We start from the raw sequence: 27,156 nt of genomic DNA, 5'->3' as shown, positions 1-27,156 counted from the left end.
GGTTCTGAGAGACAAAGACATTGTAGGTTCTGTTAATCCGATAAAGATAAAATTCTTAAATTTACTTCCAGCAATGATCTATTATTGCACATGGAATGCTTATTTTCAAGTGTGTGAGACTTTGGGGTTTCCACATGGTGCCTTTTCAGTTTGTGATGTCCTTTTTTCCTCCAGCTGGGGTGTACAACAATATTTCGCGTTCAGCACCCTCAGGGGCAAGAAGTCTGCCCTCTCTGTTCTTTTTCAATGTCCTTATGCTGCTTATTCATTAATTCTTACTTTCATTCAAGGGGTTGCAAACTTTGCTACTTGTGTTCAGCTCCCACGTTAACCGTAGGATTGGAGTGGAAACTTAATGTTACAAAAACCTCCATTCGAGATTTATGACATTTCCTTGCAGTGCTATCCCTTGAGATAGCCTTTCTTGTGGCATCAATTCAGCTAGAAGGGTTTCCCAATTAAAAGAATTGTTCTGTAACTCAAGTGGTCTCTGGATTTTACCTTAATGAGGATATCGTGTTACCCTTGTGTACAACACGAGTTCACTCTAAGGAGATTCCTCCTTTGTCTGCATGTGATAAGGGATGCAGGGTTTATTTTCCGGCCAGGCTAATGCTTCTTTTAGGCAGATGGATTCCCTGTTTGTTAGTCTAGATTCACTATTTCCAAGTGGATCATAGAGGTTGTTGTGCAGACCTATGAGCTGCGAGATATAGTGCCTCCTTTCCCCATTAAAGCCCACTTCACTAGAGTAGTGAGTACTTCTTAGGCTCTTTGTCATCAGGCTTCTGTGTCTCGGATCTATAAGGCTACATTCTGGTCTACTCTTCACCTGTTCTCTAAGTTTTTTACAAGGTCGATGTATCTGGCTTTTATTGCCCTTGCTTTTCCTTTGTTTTGGGTTTTCTTCTTGTTTTGCTGGTTTGCCTATGTTGGCATATCTGCCCCTCTGTGTGGACTGCCTTTGGACATAATAGTTTTTGCTTATTACCATAAAACTGTGTCCCTTCAATAGAGAAAAAAATAATTTTTATACTCATAAAATCCTTTTCTTGGAGTCCATTGAGTAACAGAGCTCCCTCCCTTTCATATAATATCTTTACTTCTTTGGTCTGCTTGCTACACCTGAGCAGGTGTGAGGTGGGAGGCGTTATAACCTATTAGGCATGGTTTCTCAGCCAGGGTTCTATGGAATTCTAGGGTTCCTCTAGGGTTCCTTGAGCAATGTCTGCCTCTCAGATAAATAACCACTGACATCATTGATCTATTTAGCTATCTGTAAGGTGTAATTCTTCTCAGTGACAACAAATGTAAGGAGCATTCTTCTTGCTGACCATCACACTATTGTATCATGTGTTTTAGATTATAGTAATTTTTATCAGGGGTTTCCTGAGACCAGAACGTTATTTCAAGGGTTCCTCTATGTTGGAAAAGGTGAGAGAGGCTGCTCTAGGAGGTTGACTTTGTTTATATGTGCTTTCTATCCATTTCTCCTTTAGGCAGCAGTATAGCCCCGGGTTGCTTATTACCATAAAGCTGTGTCTCTAGAGAGACGTCTGTTTTTTATTTTTATTTTTTTCAGCCAACTGAGGTCCACCTTCACCTCCTTAAGGTTGACCAATGATTAAGGTGGACATTGAAAATATGGACTTTCTTATAGAAGATATTTTTAAAAATTCATGTACTGTTCATACATCCCTGGCACCAGTATCATTTCATAAACACACCATGATTATCCAAGCCAATACATGTTAGAGAAGCAATATTTCCCTAGAACCCCAGCTGTGTGGTATCTGCTACATATCTTCACAAGATGTCTGAGTATAGGATCCTACTCATATGATTATCATTTGGCTCATACAGTGGAGTAACAGAGAGAGGTTGCTTGTAAAGATATTCTGTAGGACCAGATCAAGAAATTTGAAGTGTGAGGTCCATGACATTTTCACGCTCTGGGTCTGTTAATTGCAGCTCCAAAAGAGCAGGAGAGGTTCAGACAGCTTAGAGACCAAAGTAGATATCTGTCTACTAAACTACTTGCCTACCTCCTTGTGTCTGTGACTGACTAGAGCTGGCCATATTTTCCTAATGAACCATTCAAACTTTGCCCAGTGTATAGCCCTGTCAGCTACCTTCTGTTCACCATCCCTTGATAAATCAATCAAATCTGGGGCTGGGCGAAGAGCGGCTGCATCCAGTTAGATGCAGCTGCTCTTTTGGTATATTGACAGCAGACAGGACTGGGTGTCAAAAGGCCATGTGGGAAATTTTTGTCAATCTACGCTGTATAACAAGGATATCAAGGAATCTGTCTATTTATTTTATTTATTTTTCTATGGCTAGCTTAAAATCACTGTGCCAGAGCTTCTCCATAGCAGCAGATCCCCAGCCATACACATTGTATTTATAGGTGGTGAGGAGGCGTCTTGTTGATTTCTCACCTTCTGTCAGTAGCCTCTAAAGCAGAATCCAAACAGTGATAACTAGGTTTTATCAAGGTATGCCTATAGTTATAGATGTACTTGTAATAATCTATGGCTGCTGTTTTGCAAAACATAGATATTGTTATTCATTATTTTTTGTGAATGTTACAGATACTGCGATGTGCAGTAAATATTAATGAAGATGAAGTTGACAAATACGTAGCTGATATAATACAAGCAAAGAAGATCAATGTGGAAAAGGATAAAAGGTTTGTGTTTTTATCTGGTATGTACCCTGTGTCAGCCTAGTGACAATGGAGAAGTGTTCGCCACCTGTTCGTTCATTACTCATGAGTGAACAGTTATTTCTCCTTCCCTGAACTGAGAGCTATATTCTACAATTATCTATTGCTGTCAGTCACAGCCAATGAGCCAATCAGGAGCGGGGGGGGGGGGGGGGGCTGACCCGTGGCTCTGTGTGTGAATGGACATGCAGAGCCGCAGCTTGGAAGCGTGCTTCCTATGGGGGCACCCGACCCATTATTTAAAAATAAATAAAACCAAGAATTTATTATCCCGTTAACCCTATTTGGACTTTCAAATGTGCACTATAAAGTTGCCCATAGATGTAATATGATAGTTGTTTGACTGGGATATATTTAGCGAGATCAAGCAAAAATCTTATCACTGTTAGGGAAATAAATAAAAAAAAAAGTAAGAAAATAAATGTTCCCTCCTGATAAGCTGGCATTAGCAGCACCCTCTCTCTGCATCGTTGCTTCTCCCCTTCCCATTCACATAAACTTGCAGACCTGAGCTTGCATATTTATGGAGCACTCTGCAACACAGCAATTTTTTTTGCCCTGATGGTTGTTGTACTGTCTGCACATCAAACTGCTGTGTAAAGTATATAGCTGACCACACATTACAATCTGATGCTAATTCTTTTAAATATTTAGTTGACTTAGAAACATTATTTTTTTAACATAACAATGGTTCACTTGTTTGTCCATCTACATGTCTAGATTCCGATCTATTTTATTACAAGCAAAAATGGTCAGTGGAGCCAGTCACTATAGAATGTTTAAAACATGCAGTTATATTGATTATAAATATGTATATATGTAAAGGATTTATGTTTCCAATTTCTGCTGACAGTGATTGCTGTATTAATTGTTTTTTATTAATATTGCAGAATAGTGACAGAGGTCAACGCCTGGTAAATCAAAAAGCAGTGACAGAATTTAAAGCAGAACATTTTTTTGTTTTAATGCAAACACTCTGAAGTTACAAGTTTGTGTGCATGCATACTTGCAAAGCCACAGGGAAAATTCAGCAAAACATTTGTGCCACTTTACTGGCATTATAGTCCCTTTATAAAGTCTTGCACCAGATTTAGAAATGCCCTACTGCCAGTTTTGATAGTTTTACGTGCCAATGATTTATTAAGTTCTTAATAGCACCGCTTCGCCAAATTGCACTATGGTTGCACCAAATTGAAAAACCATTACCTGCAGTTTGTAGATAAGTTGGCATACAGAGACAGACGCAGTGCCTTTCTATGTAAGATGTGTAGCAGGGCAGCATGTTTGCTGTTATCTCCTTCCAACAAGTAGTACATGAATATGTTTCCAATTTCTGCTGACAGTGACTGCTGTAATAATTATTTATTAATATTGCAGAATAGTGACAGAGGTCAATGCCTGGTAAATCAAAAAGCGGTGGCAGAATTTAAAGCAGAACATTTTTTGTTTTAATGCAAACGCTCTGAAACTACAAATAGTGTGAAATTTGTTGCAGGCAAGACAGAATTATAAAGAGTGCTGTAGTCCCTTTTTATAAATTCACCAGTATGTGTCTTGTGACCTATCCAGAAGGTCTCCCAGCTGCTGTGCTAGGACAATGCAGGATCTATTATTCCCCTGTTTTCATAATCCAAAGGTCATAAGCTTTCCACACCTCCTTCTAAGTATGTATATTGGTATACGGGCAGGGGTGGACTGACAACTCATGGGGCCCCTGGGCAATAGGGGATCATGGGGCTGCTTTTGTCCTTGCCTAAACTCAAAAAAGCCTATGCAAAAAGGTACCAGGGGCATCTCATGGGGCCCCCTACTGACCCCGGGCCCTCAGGCAGTGCCCGAGTTTCCAAAGGTCTGTCCACCCCTGTATAAGGGGCAGCACCATCACTGCACCATTTCCACCTTATGCTCTGTCCTCTCGTTTAAAGTGGAGCTTAAACCAGAAATTTAAGTCCTGCTAGATCACGTCAGGCTGGCCCATTTTGCAGGTATAGCTGTGTAAAATATTAAAATTAGGTGCCTATACTGTTTTTAAAATTCAGTAATACACTGTGTTACCCGGCTCTACACATGCTCAGTTGCTCTCTGTTTTTTGGCACTGTACCTGAAGTGTGGAGGCGATCTGCTGACAGCCTAAAAATGTACTGCTGCTCAGGGGCTCTGGGCTTCAGCAAAATGTCAGACTCCAGCAAGAGGAAAAAGGAGCAAAGTCGGTGGCAATTTAGAGTACACACTAATTTTAACAGCATAATCATTAATGTGAAATATATGGTCCTTGCTGAACGTTTTTTTTTTTTTTATCAGGTTATTATGGGTAAATTTCCACTTTAAGTGAAAGATGCATTTTTTAAAGCAAGTAACAGGTGACTGAAAAATAAGTTGAGCAGAATATTTTACCAACTTGAGATGTTTTTTTAACGTTAGTAATTAGAATCACTATATTATTTGCTCTGTACTTTACAAATATCCTGCCTATTTTACTGAATGTATATTTTCTTAGCCAGTTTACCAATCATGTTATCTTAAAGTGTCTGGAGAACCATACATAACATATGATCATTCTGCCCACACAAATATGTCAGTTCAGTAACATCACTCACACCAGCAATGGGATCATATGCCCATTTTATTATCTCTGGCATCTGATTCACTCTATGAGACTTATGTCTTAAGAGAACTTGCCTATACCAGCATAAATACATATCTTATAGTGGATCTCCTGTCATTTTTTTTCCTGTTTTGGATGGAATGGAAGTTCTTCTCTCACTTCTTGTACTGTGACAGGAAAAAAGGATGCCCCATCAAAAGGGATACAGAAATAAAACCGATCTCCTTTACATCTAGTCCCAGTGGCAAAAATCCATCACTGTTAGGGAAATAAAAAAAAAGTAAGAAAATAAATGTTCCCTCCTGATAAGCTGGCATTAGCAGCACCCTCTCTCTGCATCATTGCTTCTCCCCTTCCCATTCACATAAACTTGCAGACCTGAGCTTGCATATTTATGGAGCACTCTGCAACACAGCAATTTTTTTTGCCCTGATGGTTGTTCTGTCTGCACATCAAACTGCTGTGTAACGTATATAGCTGACCACACATTACAATCTGATGCTACTTCTTTTAAATATTTTAGTTGACTTAGAAACATTGTATCTTGCAACAGACCAGTGAGGCTGCCTATCAATCCTGTCAACTGGTTATGAGGATAGAGGAGGCATCAAACTAGCTGCCAACTTTCTTTTCCAAGCTGGAGATTTAAATTAATGAGCACGCTCGGTATTGGGGCTTATGGTATGCCTTAAAATAAAGCTATGATCAGGTATCCATAAGTGCCTGCTATACACTTTCTGTGGCATCTTACTGGCATAGGTATAGTTTCACTTTAGTTTTCCATCATGTGTGAGATGAATATAAGAAGACCAATGAATTTAGGGTGCATTAAAAAAACACAGTGAACAAAACGTTAGTTGTGATGTTGGTACATTTTTACACGAGTTGCATTTTTTCAGCATCTGTTAATAGCAATGGTGTACTTGTTCAATGAGCTCAGTACTATTGCAAAGACACTTTGTGCAGGATTTTATGTTCTGTTATCAGTAGATGTGCTGTGCAGTTTATCATTTTAGATTATTACTGCTTCAGATTCCAGATAAACTTGAGGATATGCCTGTTGCAGATCTCTGGGTACAAGAAACTTTTTTTAGAGGTTGAAGATGTGAGAAAACAGCCATACAACTCTGACAACCCTGAGCACGAGCAGCAGCTTATGGAGGTGAACGGTAGCTATTTAGTTGTATGACTCAGTGGATGAAATACACATCCTTTCCATAAATGTGAGATTATCTTTCTGTTTCAGCAATACTGATTGGCAAGGCTGGTTAAAGACAACTGACAGTAGAATATCCTTCCATCCTCAATCATATCACTGTGCCATTGTGACCGGCCCATGATATTCTTCCTGATTTGGTAGAGTGGTGAATGTAATACATGCACAATAACAGCCTTATTCTTTATCCATAAAAAAGGAAATGCTTCCATGTTCTGAAACACTTGTTAATGCCCCACTTCTAAACAACATTACACTACATTGGCTTAACTATGTTCTGATAAGGTCATTAAAGGCCACTTTGAGGAATTTAGTAGATGGGCAAATGTAACACATGCTTTAAGGTCTATTCAGATTGTAATTTAACATGAGTTTGAAGGAAGTACAAAGAAACGCAGAGGCCCTTCAAAGCTTCATTAAGTTTGTTTCGCATGCCAACTAACTTCTATGGGGAGAAAAGCAGTTCTGGCATGAGCAATTGTGAAACTAGACAATTGCATACACAATGTTATATCCCAAACTTATTTAAAGTATATGTAAACCCTCACCTTGTAAAACAACTCATTCAGTTTAAAATAAAAATGAAAGGCAAATTATTTGTGTATAGAGATAAAAAAAATTATAAAACAGGTAAAAAAAGTGTGTGTGTGTGTGTGTGTGTGTGTGTGTGTGTGTGTGTATAATTTTTCTTTTTGCCTGTTTTATAAGTGATCCCATATCATTTGAGGATAGCACACTGAGTTCCTAGCACAGCTAGAGAATTGACCAAGGTGTGTTCTCCTGCCTAGTGTGGTCAGTTTTTTATTAGGAAAGCAGAGGGACTGACAGGCACAGAAGGGATTTCATACAAAGGAAGCAATACAAAGAGAACAGGATACTCTTTTTCATACAAGTAAATGGTACAGCAGGCACATATCAGGAATATGAAATGTTGGGTGTACATACTCTTTAATGCTCCTTCTATAAATGTTGGCAACCATGTGTCTCTGTGAGAATAAGGCTAGGTTCACGCATTACTATTGATGTGCAGTATGTTAAAAACACACATACATTCAAAATTAATGGGCTCTCATGCAGCTTTGCAGTCCATAAACTGGACCTGCACCTTTTTTTGATGGCACACTGCATTGCACCGCACAATGCGTTTCCTCACGGTGTAGCACGTCTACTGACATCGCATCACACCATCACAAGAAGTGTTCCCAAATTTTGACAGTGTAAGCAGGCCCAATCACTTGTCTCATCTAAAAGTCATTTAACTCTGTTCATCCAGTCTTGTGATTCTGTACAGCTAGCACAGCATAGCAAGGATGGTGACATCACCACTGTGTCACCTGCCTGCTTGTTTCATTATAAACAAGCATTGTTTTTAAGAACACTGCTGAAACAAGTGTATGCAGTGTGGAGTAAATGGCTGTATAATATTAGGGCTCGTTTACACTTGTTTTGATTTTAACACACATTAAAGTGCCTACCACTTCAGCGTAGGTTTTTGATGCTGTTTTTAAGACTTCTGTGATGCTTTTTTGAAGCTTTAACAAAGCTTGGCAAATGCCCCGTGTGTGTTGATTTTCTGTTTGTTTTAAAAGGGCCCAGTAGAACCCCCCGGCTCCTTAGTACTCCTGCTCTGCAGATCCACAGCTGATTAGTACCCCCAGCTCTGCTGATCCCTTGCTCAGTAGTACCCCCAGCTCTGCTGATCCCTTGCTCAGTAGTAACCCAGTATGTAAACCCAGTAAACATAGGTTTACATACACCTTAATCATTTTTAATTAACACTTACCTAGAATGTAGTGTACATTCTTCCTTAGGAGTCCAATAGGAAAATAACACAATGCATTAAACATGCTACACTTGTCATTTTTCTTTACAGCTTTGGGACTTGCTTATGCCGCATGAGAAGTTGAAGTCTAGAATAACTAAACAGTGGGGTGACATTGGCTTTCAAGGTGATGATCCAAAAACAGATTTTCGTGGCATGGGCATTCTAGGACTGGCAAACTTACTGTAAGTGTCTCACACAGTTATCAAAATTCAACATTTTTTTTTTTTAGAAAACTTTATTATTCTTACTTCTAGAGGAACTATAGAATTCTAATGTATTTTTTAGATATACTGTACATGTGAAAGATCAGCTTAATGTAAATATTACTATCAATTTTTAAAATTTTTAAAACCTTGTTTGTGTGTATAGTACATGGTGTACATGCTGACGGTCATATTTGTTCCATATATGAACATGCTCTGCTTCCTAGTTGTGCATTTCTGATCATCCTTTATTACAGAGTATCTACCAGACTGGGTATGTCTGACTGACACCAATAGACTCCACAGTACCCATGTGTGAGACACCCACAGTGGCCATGTAATTTTGTCTGTTTCAGGAGGCTCCATTTTTTGTTCATGGCTAGAGAGACTATTTGTATTTATAATGCTGTCATTTAACAATGCTAGTATATACCCTTCATTCTGGGAAAGTGTATTTTTTTTTCACCAGAGAACCATCTAGCTATTATTATTATTATTATTATTATTACTACGAGTTTATATAGCGCCAAAGGGTTTGCTCAGCGCTGTACAATAGGGGGGGACAATACATGGCACAGTACAACAAAGACAGACAGCGTACGAGGGGTAAGAGGGCCCTACTCTTACGAGCTTACAATCTAGGAGGGAGGGGGTAAAGGTACAGTAGGAAGTGGCTGGGGGGGATGAAGTGGTAGGAGGAATGAGGGAGGATGGCCGTTAGGTGAGGGTGGGGTAGGCTTCCCTGAAGAGATGGGTTTTGAGGGAGCGCCTGAGTGTGAATAGAGAAGGCGACAGTCTGATGGATTGGGGCAGTGAGTTCCAGAGGATAAGGGAGGACCTGGAGAAGTCCTGCAGTCGTGCATGGGAGGAGGAGACCAGGGAGCAGGATAGAAGGAGGTCCTGTGAGGAGCGAAGGGTACGGGTAGGGTGGTACCTGGTGATCAGATTGGTGAGGTAGTCAGGGGCAGTGTTGTGAACGGCTTTGTAGGTCAGGGTAAGGAGTTTAAATTTGATGCGTTGGGCAATCGGGAGCCAGTGGAGGGAGAGGCAGAGGGGGGTGGCAGAGGTGGAGCGGGTGGTAAGGTGGATGAGTCTGGCAGCTGAGTTCAGGATGGTCTGGAGCGGGGAGAGCCTGCACTTGGGTAGGCCAGTGAGGAGGGAGTTGCAGTAGTCAAGGCTGAGATGATGAGGGAGTGTACTAGAAGTTTGGTGGTGTCTGGGGTGAGGAAGGAGCGGATCTTGGCAATGTTGCGAAGATGGAGCCTGCATGTGTTTGTGAGTGATTTGACATGCGGTTGGAGGGAGAGGTTCGCGTCAAGAATGACGCCAAGGACTTTGGCTTGCGGGGCGGAAGTGATAGTGGAGTTGTTGGTGATGATGGATAGGATGGGGGGGGGGGTGTGGGCAGGGGGAAAGACGAGAAGCTCGGTTTTGGAGAGGTTAATCTTGAGGAAATGTAGCGACATCCAGTCTGAGATGTCATTTAGGAGGTGAGTGATGCGGGCGGAGATAGTGGGGGTGAGGTGAGGGGTGGAGAGGTAGATTTGGGTGTCGTCAGCATAGAGGTGATAGTTGAAGCCGTGAGATTGTATGAGTTTGCCCAGGGAGGAGGTGTAGATGGAGAAGAGAAGGGGTCCAAGGACAGAGCCTTGGGGGACCCCAACAGAGAGGGGGAGGGAGGGGGAGGTGGCACCATTGTAGGTGACACTGAAGGAGCGTCGGGATAGGTAGGATGAGAACCAAGAGAGAGCAGCATCTCCGATGCCAAGGGAGAGTAGTTTATTAAGAAGGAGGGGGTGGTCAACTGTGTCGAAGGCCGCAGAGAGGTCCAGGAGAAGGAGGACAGAGTAGTCGCCCTTGGCTTTGGCGTTGAGTAGGTCGTTAGTGATTTTGAGGAGGGCGGTTTCAGTGGAGTGTAGGGGACGGAAGCCGGACTGTAGAGGGTCAAGGAGGTTATTGTCAGTAAGGTGGGAGCTTAGGCGATCGTAGACTAAGCGTTCAAGGAGCTTGGAGGTGAGTGGCAGCAGGGAGATGGGTCTGAGGTTGTTGGGGTCCGCGGGATCCAGGGAGGGCTTTTTGAGGATGGGGGTGATATGCGCGTGCTTTAGGGGGGAGGGGAATACGCCAGTAGAGAGGGAGAGATTGAAGATGTGGGTGAGGGAGCGGATGAGGGAAGAGGGGGGTGACCGGAGGAGTTGAGAGGGGATAGGGTCCAGGGGGCAGGTAGTGAGGCGGGCTTTTGAGAGGACTTTGGCGACTTCCTCAGTAGTGACAGGGCTGAGGGAGTGCAGTGCGGGGGGGGTTATGGTGGGCGGGGCATTGGGAGAGGAGGGGGGCAGTGCGGTTGTGAGGGCAGAGGAGGGGGGAGATGAAGGGGTGACGGGGGCGAGGAGGCTAGGTGGGGAGGTAGATTGCAAGTTGACGATGTCCTTACGGATAGCGTCAATCTTGTTGTGGAAATGGGTGGCAATTTCGTGGGCGGTGAGAGAGGTACTGAGTGGAGGAGGGGGGGGGGAGAGCAGGGAGTTGAAGGTGGAGAAGAGTCGGCGGGGGCAGGAGGAGAGGGTGTTTATTAGGTTAACAAAGTAGGCCTGCTTGGTGGCGTGGAGGGAGGAGGTGTAGATAAGAAATGCAGATTTGTAGAGGGAGAAAGTATGAGGGGACCTGGTTTTGCGCCACAGTCTCTCCAGTGCGCGACTGCGACGTTTGAGGCGTTTAGTGCTGTCGGTCTGCCAGGGTTGAAGCGGTCTGGGTTTGATGATGCGTGTGGTAAGGGGTGCCAGAGAGTCTAGGGCAGCTGACAGTGAGTCATTGTACAAGGTGGTGGCTAGGTCAGGACATGACAGTGAGAGGATGCTGTCGTGTAGGCAGTCGGCGGCAGAGTGGAGGGGGGCCGGGTTCAGGTTGCGGAGGTTGCGGCTGGTGATGGTTTGGCGTTTTTGAGGGGGGGAGTTGGGGGAAGGGGAGATGGAGAAGGTGATGAGGTGGTGGTCGGAGAGAGGGAAGGGGGTGTTCGCGAACTGGTTGAGGGTACAGAGGTGGGAAAAGACGAGGTCCAGGGTGTTCCCTCCGAGGTGGGTGGAGGATTGAGTGTGCTGTGTGAGCGCGAAAGAGGAGGTTAGGTGGAGGAATTGGGAAGTAGCCGGGGTGTTGTCGTTGATGGGGATGTTGAAGTCCCCGAGGATGATGGTGGGGAGCTCAGAGGAGAGGAAGAAGGGAAGCCAGGCGGCGAAGTCATCCAGGAAGCGGGCTATGGGTCCGGGAGGCCTGTAGATCACTGCGATCCTTAGGGGGGTGGGTGAGAAGAGTCGGATGCAGTGCGCCTCAAAGGAGGGGAAGGAAAGAGAGGGTGGGTTAGGGAGGACCTGGAAGGTGCTAAGCGGTGACAGGAGCAGGCCGACACCACCACCTCTGCGATCGCTCAGTCTTGGTGAATGGGTCCAGATGAGACCTCCATGAGTGAGTGCCGCAGGGGAGGTGGAGTCGGTGGCCTGTACCCAAGTTTCGGTGATTGCTAGGAGGTTGAGGGAGCGAGAGATGAAGAGGTCATGGATGGCGGTAAGCTTATTGCAAACCGAACGAGCATTCAGGAGTGCAACCGAGAGAGGGGGGATAGATATGGGGAGGAGGGGTACATGTATGAGGTTGAGGGGGTCGCGTCGGCTGGCGTGAGCAGGGGGGGCTCTAGGGGGGGTGTGAGGTGGTGAGGGGCCAGGGTTTGGGGAGATGTCCCCAGCTGATATGAGAAGGAGGAGGGTGAGGAAGGTGGCGTGGGAACGGGAGGTGTAGGAGCGCTTGGGTCTGAAAGTGGTGGCAAGTGGGTCAGCGGGGAAGTGGAGTAGCAGGAGGAGGTGGTGGGTGCCGTAGTGGGGAGAGGGGAGAAGTGAGGGGGCGATATAGAGCTGCTTAGCGGGGGTGGGTGGGTAGAGGAAGGCGGTTTTAGGGATGGAGGAGAGGAGGACAAGGAGGAGGAGCGCGGGCGGCATGTTGGGGTGAGCGGGGTGCAGGAAGGGTCAGGGTGGGTGAGGGGGTGCTGGTCAGGGATGGCGAAGCAGTGTCCGAAACGCAGTGGGAGGTGGCTGATAGTCCCAGGTGGGGTGGAGGGCAGGGGATCCCTGGTGGGATGGTGGCCGTGCTATCCCTGGTGGGTTAGTAGCGATCCCTGGAGGGATAGTGGTTAGGGGTCCCTGGTGGTTAGGGTTTCTGGTGGGTGGTGGGATCCCTGGTGGCTGGCGGTGGGATGGTGGTTGGGCTCCCTGATGGGTAGTGGGTGCCCCTGGTGGAGTACCTGATGTCCTGGAGCGTCGGGGTGGAGGTGGATCCCTCCTATGTTAGGAGGACCGTTAGCTATGTCTAGTCCCCAAAAAGGCCTGGAATTCTATATTATGAACACAGCTCTATGAGCTACCAATGACCTGGGAAAATGATTCTGTATATCAAGCCAGTTGCCCCGACGTTTGGAAGTGTGGTTTTTAATAATGTGTCCTCTTTTAGAAAATATAATCAGATAAGGTTACTTTCATGTTTTGTAGTAAAATAAAGTTTGTCAAGATATATTTGTTTTTGTTAAAAGCACATGTAAAGAAGAAAATGAGGGCCAGAACAAATCTAAATCTTGTAAATGAACTTATGGAATAAAAAAACATGTATGTGTGTGCGTATGTATGTATGTGTATAATAATATATATATCTCCTACATTCCCTTTTTAGTCATTAAATTGTTTTATGTTGCAGGTATTTTAGCAGACATTACAAAGAAGAATCCCGTTCAATTCTTTCTCATTCCAATCATCCAAAAATTGGGTAAGAATGTGTGGCAAAGAACTTCTTCTGTAACATGCATATGGCCAGAGATAGTGACCATAAATCTCAAAAAAAAAAAAAAAATATATATATATATAATTAGTGCAGCGCATACAACAAATGAATACGGTGTAAAAAGTATGTGTGTACAAATTAGTGCAATCAATGAAGCAATATATAAACAAATGAGTATAACAAACAAAAAAGTCCTTCCGGTATAAGTCAGTGTGTCAGTGATGCGATGCTGAAAACCACAACATAACGTGTCCAGTTCCACACAGTGCTCTGCGGTCCAGTGAATGTTCCACCACCACTATGCCCTCACCAGAATGCTACTTGTAAAGTAGCAATAACAGGAGATCTATACAGTGAGGAACAGAAGTATTTGAACACCCTGTGATTTTGCAAGTTCTCCACTTAGAAATCATGGAGGGGTCTGAAATTCACATTGTAGGTGCATTCCCACTCTGAGAGACAGAATTAAAAAAAAAAAATTCAGGAAATCACATTGTATGATTTTTAAAGAATTTATTTGTCTTGCACTGCTGAACATAAGTATTTGAACACATAAGAAACAGCAAGAATTCTGGCTCTCAAAGACCTGTTACTGTGCCTTTAAAAAGTCCACCTCTACTCCACTCATTAATCTAACTTAGTAGCACCTGTCTGAGCCCTTTAAAGACATCTGTCCACCCCACAGTCAGTCAAACGCCAACTACTACCATGGGCAAGACCAGAGAGCTGTCAAAAGACACCAGAGACAGAATTGTGGACCTCCACAAGGCTGGAAAGGGCTATGGGGCAATTGCCAAGCAGCTTGGTGAAAATAGATCAACTGTTGGAGCAATTGTTAGAAAACGGAAGAGGCTAAAGACGACTGTCAGTCTCCCTCAGACTGGGGTTCCATGCAAGATCTCACCTCGTGGGGTATCGCTGATGATAAGAAAGGTGAGGAATCAGCCCAGAACTACAAGGGAGGAGCTGGTCAATGACATGAAGAGAGCTGGGACCACAGTTTTAAAGGTCACTGTCGGTAGAACATTACACCGTCATGGTTTCAAATCATGCATTGCACGGAAGGTTCCCCTGCTCAAGTCATCACATGTCCAGGCCCGTCTGAAGTTTGCCAATGACCATCTGGATGGTCCAGAGGAGGCATGGGAGAAAGTTATGTGGTCAGATGAGACCAAAGTAGAACTTTTTGGTCTAAACTTCACTCGTCGTGTTTGGAGGAAAAAGGATGAGTTGCATCCCAAGAACACCATCCCTACTGTGAAGCATGGGGGTGGTAACATCATGCTTTGGGGGTACTTTTCTGCAAAGGGGACAGGATGACTGTACTGTATTAAGGAGAGGATGAATGGGGCCATTTATTGTGAGATTTTGAGCAACAACCTCCTTCCCTCAGTCAGAGCATTGAAGATGGGTCGTGGCTGGGTCTTCCAACATGACAACGACCCAAAGCACACAGGATAACCAAGGAGTGGCTTTGTAAGAAGCATATCAAGGTTCTGGAGTGGCCTAGCCAGTCTCCAGACTTAAATCCAATAGAACATCTTTGGAGGGAGCTGAAACTCCATGTTGCTCAGCGACAGCCCCGAAACCTGACAATTCTAGAGGAGATCTGTGTGGAGGAGTGGGCCAAAATCCCTGTTGCAATGTATGCAAACCTGGTCAAGAAGTACAGGAAAGGTTTGACCTCTGTAATTGCAAACAAAGGCTTCTGTACCAAATATTAACACTGATTTTCTCAGGTGTTCAAATACTTATGTTCAGCAGTGCAAGACAAATAAATTCTTTAAAAATAATACAATGTGATTTCCTGAATTTTTTTTTTTTTTTAATTCTGTCTCTCGGAGTGGGAATGCACCTACAATGTGAATTTCAGACCTTCATGATTTCTAAGTGGGAAAACTTGCAAAATCGCAGGGTGTTCAAATACTTCTGTTCCTCACTGTATATTCCACTCTCCAGTATCCGTAGGACAGGTAACCTGAAGACGTGCGTGTGCACGAAACGCGTTGGATGGAGCCAACATGCTGATGTCACGCCACTGTATCCACTCTCTGAAACCGCGCCCATTTTGGTATGTGGTAAGCTTCTTCTATGTATTGATGTTTCCACGTGGAATGCCTTTATATAATTTTAATAAATACTACACTATAAATAGTCTTTTGGGCTCCGTGTGGTGAGCTTTTCCTCCTAGGACGTTACCTGTCCTATGGAGAATGGAATATATAGATCTCGTATTATTGCTGCTTTACAAGTAGCATTCTGGTGAGGGCATAGTGGTGGTGGAACATTCACTGGACCTCAGAGCACTGTGTGGAACTGGACACGTTCTGCTGTGGTTTTCAGCATCACATCACTGACATGGACTTATATTACAAGGACTTCGTTTGTTATACTCATTTGTTTATTGGGTTGCTGAAAGTTGTTTCTGAATAATTGTGTGTTTTGCCTGTTTTTAATAACTAGAGAAACTGAAAATAAAATGAATATGATAGATGCAATTGCTTTTGCTGGTACAAATTTTTGATCTAGCCACAGATGCAATTTAAAAATCCAAGCAGTGAACTCCTGAACTGCTTACTTGCTTTTTGGGTCATTGACTAACTTAGTAGAGATTGGTTCACAGTCATGGTGCTTAAAGCTATAAATACAGATTGACATATTGGGGGAGATTTACTAAAACTAGAGCATGCAAAATCTGGTGCAGCTCTGCAGAGAAACCAATCAGCTTCCAGGTTTTTTTGCTCAAGCTTAGTTGAACAAGCTGAAGTTAGAAGCTGATAGAATCTGGTATAGCTGTGCATGGTAGTCGGAGTGCTCCGGTTTTAGTAAATCTCCCACATTGTGTTGGAAAAATAGATATATACTATGCTTCCTTGTAACTGCATACCTTTTTTTTTTTTTTTTTTTTTCTTTTTTTTAGCTGGCTGATTTTTATCTGCATGATTTTTTTATGTTGTATCCTTTTCATTCCTCAAGTATTACAATACAGTATTAAAAATACACACATTATCGAATATAGATAACTAATAGTGGGGGAAAGGAAGAGGGGTAAATGATTGTAGTCCTATATAAGAAGGGAAAAGCCAACAAATCACAGATTCAAACTGTTGTGTTGCTTCATTGCATATTGTAATGCTGGAACAGCTGTCACCTACTGTAGCACCTTAGTGATTTCACTAGATGGCAGTAGTAATCACCAATATGACTGATAACATGCCGGGATCTTGTAGGGATGTATTTTTTTCCCGGTAATGTTATATATAAAATTGAAAACAGTACTGTGCAAAAGCTTTTGAAAAAATGTGGTAAATTTATGCTATTTACAAATCATGCAATGGATAGTTTTTATGTATCAACTGACAACCTACCAAGTGCATATGCAATATTTGGTATGTTCACCCTTTGCCTTTAAAGCAGCATCAATTCTCCTAGGTAAACATGCATACAGTTTTTTTAAGGATCCTGATAGGTAGGTTGTTCCAAACATCTCCTGAGAACTAACTGCAGTTCTTCTGTGCATTTAGGCTGTCTCAGTAGTTTCTGTATCTTAATGTAACCAGAGAAAAGCTGAATGATATTGAGATCAGGGCTATGTGGGGACCATGCCTTCTCTTTTAAGAACTCTGTTGTTCTTTTTTTTGCTGAGGATAGTTTAAGACTTTGGCTGAATGTTTGAGGTCATTATCTTTCCCTAGATCGAGTTTGGGACTGATCAGATGCCTCACTGATAGTATTACATAAAGGATAAGTATCTGCCTGTAATTTTCAGCATTAAGGAGACCATGAATTCTGACCAAATACCCAGCTCCATGTGCAGAAATGTAGCCCAGAACTTACAAGGAACCTTCACCGCTGTCTGCAGACACTCCTCTTTTGGAGCGCTTTCCAGGCATTCTTCAAACAAACTGCCTTATGTTAGTCATTTTGGACTTATCGCTCCAGAGCATCTTCTGCCATGTTCAGAAGTTCTTGTGTTTTTGTGCATGGGTGAGTCATTTGACCTTGTGTCCACATCAGAGATACGGCTTTCTATCCACAAGACTTCCATGAAGACCACATCTGAGCAGACTTCAACAGACTGTAGATGGGAGTACCAAGGTCCTGCTGGTTTCTCCTAAGTCTTTGCAATTGGAAAATGTCCAGTGCCACCATAAGCGAAGGGAAATCGGCATGATTTGTCTTTCATCTGCTGCACTAAGTTTCATTGGCCAGCCATTGCGCTTTTGGTCCTCAACTCTATGCTTCTGCAGAGGAGCTTAAACAGAACATCTGGAAACACTGTCTTCCTTAAAATTGGTGCCTAAGAGAGACCTTGTTGATAGAGTAAGAACTCCCCGTGCTGTGCTTAGTCTTGCCATTGTGTGAAAGATTGTTTGTTTATAATGCATTGTCTTCAGCCACTTCAACTTGTTAGTAGAACATTGCTTTTCCTTACCCAATTTTATTCCTCCTACACTCTTTTGATTTAAAAAGTCTCTTTTAACCTTACAGGTGCCTAAAACTTTTGCACAGTTTTGTGTGATATAGATAGATCTCTGTCTGTGTATGTATATATACTCTGTTTAGATAAATGGTGCTGTTAAGATCCTGTCAATGTTAACTTTCTAGGACACCACAAAAATAGCGAGGATGCTGAATCTTCTAGTCTACAATCCAAGGAACATCCAAATCTTTACATGTCTAGAATTTATCCTTTTCTCTCGTAACCATTCGTCCAAAGACACATATTTCAAAAGCTATAGTGCCTCATCACTTTGCATCTGTTTCAGGTACTCGTATGCAATAGTTGGGATCAACCTAACAGAAATGGCTTACAGTTTACTCAAGAGTGGGGCCCTGAAGTCTCACTTCTATAATATGGTTCCTGGCTTTCCTGAGATTAAGTGCTTCCATCAGTTTTTCTGTAAGTATTTCTGAATTACATCATAATATCTCTGGGAAAATGTGCAAGTCATATATTGACTTCTTGGCTTCTGATTTTGATTTTTAGAGCACTGTGACATTATTATAATAATAATTATTATTATTATTATATAGCACTTTCAATTTACACAGTGCTATTTACGAGAAAACTAACTTCCCATATAATGTGTACATTTATTCTATTTGAATCACTGTGTACTTTTATTCCAGGTTATCTTTTGTATGAATTTGACAAGTTTTGGTTTAACGAAGAGCCTGAGAGCATAATGCATTTCAACCAATACAGAGAAAAGTTTCACGACCAGGTCAAGCATCTCCTCAGCAATCCTGAAATCATTCTCACACTTTAACAGAATCAGACTGTCCATAAGTTATGAATTCTAGGCACTTGTTACTGTCTTATTTAAAAAGAATCCACAAGCATATTTCATGTATGTAGTTTTGTCATTTTGTCTTTTTTGTTTTACTAAAGCTAATGGACAATCAATATTTTCATAGGTTCATACAGAGAAAACAAAATCTATATTATAGCCATCTATGGCTGCGTACACACTATATGAATTTTGGTTCCTGAGCAAACGGAACAAATTCGCTAAGTGGGTGGCCTTGTCGGCTGCCTTCCGCCTGACACCCTTTGATTGAAAAACCTTAGGAGTTGGGCAGAAATTTGTCATCCAAAAAGCAGATACATTCAGTCTGATGTTCCGGTATTCTGACAGGTGCTGACTGTGACTGTCAGAATACGGTAGCCCACAGCAGGAGATTCCTCCATCTGAACTGCATAGCAGCATGGATGGGGAGATCTGATAGATTATTTTTGTTCATAAATGAAAATAATCTAAGTGTTTATACTCCAGCTGAAGTCAATTCATTCACAGTAGTTGTGTTCTTCAACTGGAGCGCTGTTCAGTGGCATTATCAAAACCCACACTTATAACAACAATGCAATCCCATAGCAAAGCCTTCTATAAACTTTAGATCTCAGCTGGCTGTGTATGCATGACTTGGCCACCCAATTACCTGTCCAATGGAAGTTCACTCTAGTAGTATGCCAGTATTACAAAGGGCAAACTTGTGTGTTTGTGCTTATAAATGGGGAAGGAAGGAGGAAGATGCTCCCAACACTAGTTTTTGGTGGGGAAATGGTAGTGATTTACCAGGAAAATCATTTCTGGTTGATTCTCTTTTCTTTAGAGCAAGCTTGGCCAGGGAGCATTAGATAGAATATAAGCCTACCTACCAAAATATGAAAGTTCCCTGATCTAACTGCAAACAGCTGGATCAGTTGAACATTCTCCAACATCTGTAGACACTTTTACACTGTTAATTGGAGAGGCATCTGGCTTTTAACTTGATTTTCTGTTTAAGTTGGGCACCTTCTGAATTTATCAGTCATAGATGATTTAAAAATGGAATTCGACTACTTTTTTAGGGCTCGTGCAGTAAAGTAGAGGGATTCCCTCTGCATGTTTATAGTCTACAGCTGAAGGTTAATCCTTGCTGTTTAAAGTACTTGGCAGGCTGAAATCCATCTAGTGGTATAGAGTGGATTTTATAAAGTGTCTCTGTATTTTTGGTTATGCTGCAGTACCAGATTATACCAGCAGATAGTGCTGCAAGTTAAAGCTGTAATTGCAATTTTTTTTGTCCCAAGAAAATCTATACGTTACAGAAAATGAATCTTTTCTTTTACTGCACTGAACAGTCCCAAACTAAAAATGAATAGAAAAGTTCTGCTAATGTTTCATGTTGTCATGTGGCATTGCTACAGTGGGTCTGTTTGGTGGTATTTACTTTAGAGGATTGGTTCACCTTTTGAACATGTTACATGTTACACCCATATTTAGAGGGTTACAGGTAAGCTGTTCAAGCAGACTCCTCTCTCCTACTTGGCCTCCCCCTCTCTATGACTGCAGGTATGGATTTCTCTCCCCCACAGCTGCTGTCACATTTGAAATTGACTCCTCCTGCATAGCTGCATCATTCATTCACAGGTATCTGTGAATGCGATCTATGAATGAAGAAACTTTAAGTCCCGTATGCCACCACAGCAGATGTGCCGATTAGCATGCTCGTGTTCAATTGACACTTCCTACAGCTCTGAAACTGACAGCCTAGCCTGTACAGAGGTATAAGCACAGAGCTGTAGGCAGTGTCTGCAGGAGCCTGACATTGCACCCAGAATCCACTGATCACGGCTGCACTGCTCTCCAGGTTCCTGTGAAAAAAATAACAAATGCACATTTTTTTAATCTGCAAAAATATGTACATTTATTTTCTTTTTTCATAAAAGTGAGGTTTGCCTTTTAAGCTTAATTGAAGGTGCCACATAATGTTTTCTGTTTTTCCAAGAGACTAAGGGCACCCTTTACCCAGATGTCTTTTCTTTGTGTATTTCAATCAGGGGATATGCTCTAACATATGCAGCTGCTTTCCACAAGGCCATGTATGTATATGTATGTGAGTCACTGGGGCTTTACCCTGTACATTGGCAAATACCTTTTTATTCCTTTTTTAATTAGTTTTTGAAGTAAAAAAAAAAAAAATTTAAAGTGATTTGCAACCCAGTGATCTCTTGTCTAGAATTTACTGGCATAGACCATGAACAGTGCTGGCACATTCGTTTTCAGAGCAAGAGCTCAGTTCTTTCATTGAAAACAAGTGCTAAAATGTGTCCTAGGATGTCCCTTATCCATAACCTGACCCTAACAATTTGATATAGTCACCACCCTAACGCTCAATTTAACACTTAATCTGAACTCTAAATCATAACCTATCACTTAGTATTAATATACTCCCTAAACCCTAAACTTGACTCCAACACTGGTTACCCACTGATGGTTAGACTTCCCTTTTGGATGGCAGAACTATCAGCAGCTGAAACATACCAATCGCACCAAGTAGAAACATTATGGTGCCAAAAACTAGTGATAAGCTGGACTGCTTTCTGTCTATGCTTACAGAGAATCCAAAAGTGGTCTAGAGACACTGTTAAAGGATATCTATAGGAAGCATAACTAGAAAGGACAGTGAGAGGTAGATGTAAAGTGTTCATTACACTTACCTCTGTGCTGTCTTTTCAATGGGAACGTTGAAAACTGTGCGGACAGTTCAGCTATACTGTTGGTTTGTGCACTCTACCTTCTCACTGGTGTTTTATGAATGAATTACTCCCTGTAAGAAATCACTATTTGCAGCAACTAATTTCTTTATAGAACACATGGGAACTGAAGCATTGATCTAGCAATCTCGATATGCTCTCTGCATAGTTATTGGAGATGTAGAAGACGGCATGGAATTGAGTGTGATTAACCCTTTTACACTTGCCACTCACTGTCCTTTCTAATCATACTTCCAGGCGATATTATTTAATTCTGGCCTACTAGAGAATTCTGCATAGGGATGGCTGTAAGCGGACCAATCAAACAACAAGCCATATAATACTAATTTTGAGCACCGCTTTTGATAATCTTGCTGTTTGTTATTTACTAGAACTGAATAATTTGTGCAGTCAGTCACTTCATATCACACCTGGAAGCAATTCATGTAATGATGTTATTGTTCATAAGATATATGGCAAGCCTTAGGTTTTTAGAGCTGGAAGGCTTGCTAGTAATGCACTATTTACACCTACTATTCCGCACTTCTTACTCTTACTGTTTCGCACTTCATCTCTATACAGCTCATGCATTATAGGGAATCTGCAGTGTGTGTTTCAGCACCCTACATCTAATACTGAAAGTGTCACTGTCCTATCAATCAAAGCATAGTATATTGTTCTGCATTACTTCTTATGTGTGACTGGGTTCACAAAATTCTGAGAAACATTTCACTTTTACTGGAACTAACAAAAGCAGAGACCATCCTTCACATACAATTGTAATGAAAATACTACACTTATATTTAAAAAGTATATATATATATTTTAAAGTGTTTAAGAGAAAATATTGATTTAGATCTCTAGCTCAAATCAAATTCTATTATTTGGTACACATCCATTGCTGGCAGTGGATTCTAATGTTTAGCATATTGGTACTATCCATACTTCAGCTTTGGGACTGTATATACTGGGGACAGATCCAATGTTTACTGTATTGCACTTCATGCTTACCATTGATGTGTTTTATAAATTTGTGTATTTTTGTGGTAACCAAAACAGATTTCAGGATAAATATTTGATTTAGCGTTTAGCATGTTCTCAATGTATGTTCATACGTCTTACGTTCCTACAGCATTTAAGGAGACCATGGAAGAGAAAACGGTTTGTATTAATTTTTAGACTTTTTTTTTTTTTTTACTTTAATGTAAGACTTTAGGCGTTCTACTTCATTTCCTTTAAATATCTGATTGCTTATTTACATGACTAGTTGGCTTGCTTCTGGAGGGGGTGTGGTGATATTCATTTTGTGGGAACAATTAGTCCTCACCCCACCATTCTGAGAAGTCATTTGTGCCCTTTGCAGCTGTTGTGCCACTGTGAAAAAGCTGACCAGAGCTAAGTTTGGGCCAACAGGGCATTCTTTACGTCAATGGTGGGGTTGGTTTGGCTGATCACTTCTGAGAGTCACTAACACACTAAAATGTTTTTTCCTATTTTCTCTGAAAGCAGAAAACCCTTTTTAAAAGCTATCAAACACAGACGAAAGAAAATGTTTTATGAGCTAAACCATATCTTTGAAAATTCCCTTTTATCATACCTATATTAAATTGTACATTGTTGGCGTGAAGGCATTTATACAGTGCCTTTGAAAAAGTATTCATACCCCTTGAAATTTTCCACATTTTGTCATGTTGCAACCAAAAACATAAATGTATTTTATGTGATAGACCAACACAAAGTTGCACATAATTATGAAGCGGAAGGAAAATGATAAATGGTTTTCAAACTTTTTTACAAATAAATATCTGAAAAGTGTGGCGTGCATTTGTGTCAGCCCCCCTGAGTCAATACTTTGTAGAACCACCTTTTGCTGCAATTACAGCTGCAAGTCTTTTTAGGTATGTCTCTACCAGTTTTGCACAGCCAGAGAGTGACATTTTTGCCCATTCTTCTTTGCAAAATAGCTCAAGCTCTGCCAGATTGGATGGAAGGCATCTGTGAACAGCAATTTTCAAATCTTGCCACAGATTCTTAATTGGATTTAGGTCTGGACTTTGACTGGGCCATTCTAACACATGAATATGCTTTGATCTAAACCATTCCATTGTAGCTCTGGCTGTATGTTTCGTGTTGTTGTCCTGCTGGAAGGTGAACTTCTGTCCCAGTCTCAAGTCTTTTGAAGACTCTTAACAGGTTTTCTTGTAAGATTGCCCAGTATTTGGCTCCATCCATCTTCCCATCAACTCTGACCAGCTTCCCTGTCCCTGCTGAAGAACAGCAATCCCACAACATGATGCTGCCACCAGCATGTTTCATGGTGGGGATGGTGTGTTCAGGGTCATATGTAGTGTTCATTTTCTGCCATATATAGCGTTTTGCTTTTTGGCCAAAAAGTTCAATTTTGGTCTCATCGGACAAAAGCACCTTCTTCCACATGTTTGCTGTGTCCCCCCACATGGCTTCTCGCAAACTGCAGATGGGATTTCTTATAGCTTTCTTTCAACAATGGCTTTCTTCTTGCCACTCTTCCATAAAGGCCAGATTTGGGGAGTGCACGACTAATAGTTATCCTGTGGACAGATTCTCCCACCTGAGATGTGGATCTCTTCTGCTCCTCCAGAGTTACCATGGACTTTTTGGCTGCTTCTCTTATTAATGCTCTCCTTTCCCTGCCTGTCAGTTTAGGTGGATGACCATGTCTTGGTAGGCTTGCAGTTGTACCATATTCTTTCCATTTTCAGATGATGGATTGAACAGTGGTCTGTGAGATGTTCAGAGCTTGGGATATTTTTTTATAACCTAACCATGCTTTAAACGTCTCCACAACTGTAGCCCTGACCTGTCTGGTGTGTTTTCTATGGCCTTCATGGTGCTGTTTGTTCACTAATGTTCTCTAACAAACCTCTGCGGGCTTCACAGAACAGCTGTATTTTAGACTGAGATTAAATTACACACAGGTGGACTCTATTTCTAAATTAGGTGGCTTCTGAAGGCAATAGGTTCCACTAGATTTTAGTTAGGGGTATCAGAGTAAAGGGGGCTAAATACAAATGTACACCACACTTTTCAGATATTTATTTGGAAAAAATTTTGAAAACCATTTATCATTTTCCTTCCACTTCACAATTATGTCCTACTTTGTGTTTGGTCTATCTCTTAAAATTCCAATAAAATAGATTTACATTTTTGGTTGTAACATGAGAAAATGTGGAAAATATCAAGGGGTATAAATACTTTTTCAAGGCACTGTAGTTCTAGGGAAAGGAGGGGAGTTCTATCTTGGCCATACCACATCCAGAAACTGTATAGTGTTTTTGTATGTTATGTTTTTTCTTTTGTACGTGTTTATTATGTGTATTATAATTTAAGTGTATTTAAGAGCCCTGCTGGAGGACCATGAGCCATATGTACACATTGAGAACAAGTTGGGATTCTGCTTACATTAAAAAGCCATGAAATCAAAGTTCAGTTGATGTAATTACCTAAAATTATTTTTTTATACGGAGTTGTACACAATACCAGCTGAAAGCTGAATCAGGCTTGTAGTAAAAGAGCCTGCTCTGTAAGCTGAATTGCAGGGAGGAGGGAGAGTTTCTTAGGTGATTTATTTTAGGCAAAAGAGATTTTTGGGTGGCCATCAAACAGCAGATAAGACACGGGAAAGTCACATAACTGCTGGACTGTAGGCTGAAATATTATCTTCATGTTATGCAGCCACATGGCAAAGTAGGGATGAGATCAAAACATTTGTGTATTCCTGTACTGATGCTTTGTCAGTTCCTATATATAGGCTTAAGGCACGAACCTAGGAATTGGAGTTACTCATTAACGAAGGTGATAACGAATGCCTAGGATGTAGAGAACTAAACTGCCAAGCTGTTGTTATCAGAAGAACATGTCCACTGGCTCCTTTAAAGAGTCTTTTGCTTCCTAGACTGATTTGACTGGCTTTAAAATTCTACAGAACTCTGAATTTACAGTATGTATGCATCGTTGCAGGAGCTTCATTGACAACTGGAAATATAGTACTGGGCAGTACTTGAGGCATTATTAGAAATGTTATTCATGCCCCTGTGATATTCAGAATCTCTTATTGGATTTGTCATCCAGGTTTTTGCCCAGTTTTGGCCTGAGAGGCCCTATAGGGCATTGTTCTTGCAGATGTTCTATTAACTAATTTGCAGCCTAGGGAACTGCATAATTGGTGGGCATAAGTTAAGCATCATTTAAATAGATAAAAAAGGGGTGTAACGAGCGCTGGATAGTTTTAGAGCAAAATATAAAAGCAGCTGGCATGAAAGGCAAGCCTCCAAAACGCCTCGTATAACAGACACATACAAAAAACATGCAGCGCTAGAGTAAAAAGATCTGTCTCACGATAAAGTGTGACCACCTAATTAGGTATAAACGCAGCTAGCATAAAGGTAATGGTCTAAGCAACCAATACTACAACATTCTCATGGTTAAGAAGGTGTAAATGGTGATATAGGTGTCAAAGTCAATATCTCATAGGAGTGACGTAAATAAATCTGTGACATCTGTGGTAGGAAGTGTGGCTGTAGAATGCACTAACCGGATAGTGCAGATAGTAGCGCATTGGAGTAAAATGACCTACTCCTGGTCAATGGATCAGGGAACCTGCCGGAGTGGTGGTCGTCTCTGCTGTGGTCACCAGAATCATCTGCATCCTCTCCAATTATGGAATTACCAGGTGTCCAGTGGAATAAACGCTCATCCGGTATGTAGTGGAATCCTTATGTCAGCGACCTCCAGGGGTGCGGTGTGCGCTCAAGGAACAGGAATCACCTTCAGGGCTCAGAAATAAACACAAAAGAGAGGCTTCCGATAGTGTGATAACTTTTATTAAGGAGTAATAGACAAATAAAGCACTTACATGGTGCAATACACAATTCCAAAGATGGCCGCCCGTATCAAGGTGTGGACCATGTGGGTAGTAGTGGTAGGTAAAGTAGCATCTCCCTAACGCGTTTCGTGGAAATTGCAAAGGGCCCTTTGACAATGTGCAATTGCCACGAAACGCGTTAGGGAGTTGCTACTTTACCTACCACTACTACCCACATGGTCCACACCTTGATACGGGCGGCCATCTTTGGAATTGTGTATTGCACCATGTAAGTGCTTTATTTGTCTATTACTCCTTAATAAAAGTTATCACACTATCGGAAGCCTCTCTTTTGGGTTTATTTCTGAGCCCTGAAGGTGATTCCTGTTCCTTGAGCGCACACCGCACCCCTGGAGGTCGCTGACATAAGGATTCCACTACATACCGGATGAGCGTTTATACCACTGGACACCTGGTAATTCCATAATTGGAGAGGATGCAGATGATTCTGGTGACCACAGCAGAGACGACCACCACTCCGGCAGGTTCCCTGATCCATTGACCAGGAGTAGGTCATTTTACTCCAATGCGCTACTATCTGCGCTATCTGGTTAGTGCATTCTACAGCCACACTTCCTACCACAGATGTCACAGATTTATTTACGTCACTCCTATGAGATATTGACTTTGACACCTATATCACCATTTACACCTTTTTAACCATGAGAATGTTGTAGTATTGGTTGCTTAGACCATTACCTTTATGCTAGCTGCGTTTATACCTAATTAGGTGGTCACACTTGATCGTGAGACAGATCTTTTTACTCTAGCACTGCATGTTTTTTGTATGTATAAGTTAAGCATCGGTTATCTGCTCTGGTCAATACTATATATT

At 41.8% G+C, this 27,156-nt stretch overlaps 1 protein-coding gene across 1 annotated transcript in view; it reads left to right on the top strand.

Annotated features, from left to right (window-relative positions):
- The window catches only part of ELMOD2 (ELMO domain containing 2), a 30,698-nt gene extending 11,946 nt beyond the window's left edge, over window positions 1-18,752 (top strand). The window contains exons 4-9 of the mRNA XM_089693885.1: window positions 2,595-2,692; window positions 6,366-6,495; window positions 8,423-8,556; window positions 13,312-13,380; window positions 18,165-18,298; window positions 18,529-18,752. Of these exons, the coding sequence (XP_089550011.1) occupies window positions 2,595-2,692; window positions 6,366-6,495; window positions 8,423-8,556; window positions 13,312-13,380; window positions 18,165-18,298; window positions 18,529-18,668 (705 nt within the window). The 3' untranslated portion in view covers window positions 18,669-18,752. The remainder of the gene's footprint in view (window positions 1-2,594; window positions 2,693-6,365; window positions 6,496-8,422; window positions 8,557-13,311; window positions 13,381-18,164; window positions 18,299-18,528) is intronic.
- Window positions 18,753-27,156: the final 8,404 nt, after the last annotated feature.

The sequence above is a fragment of the Staurois parvus genome, unplaced genomic scaffold (genome assembly GCF_062004578.1).
Source record: "Staurois parvus isolate SC_StPar_1 unplaced genomic scaffold, SC_StPar_1.0 ptg000639l, whole genome shotgun sequence".
NCBI lineage: Eukaryota > Metazoa > Chordata > Amphibia > Anura > Ranidae > Staurois > Staurois parvus.
Note: the sequence above shows the minus strand (reverse complement) of the source record. Positions and strands in the feature narration are given on the sequence as shown.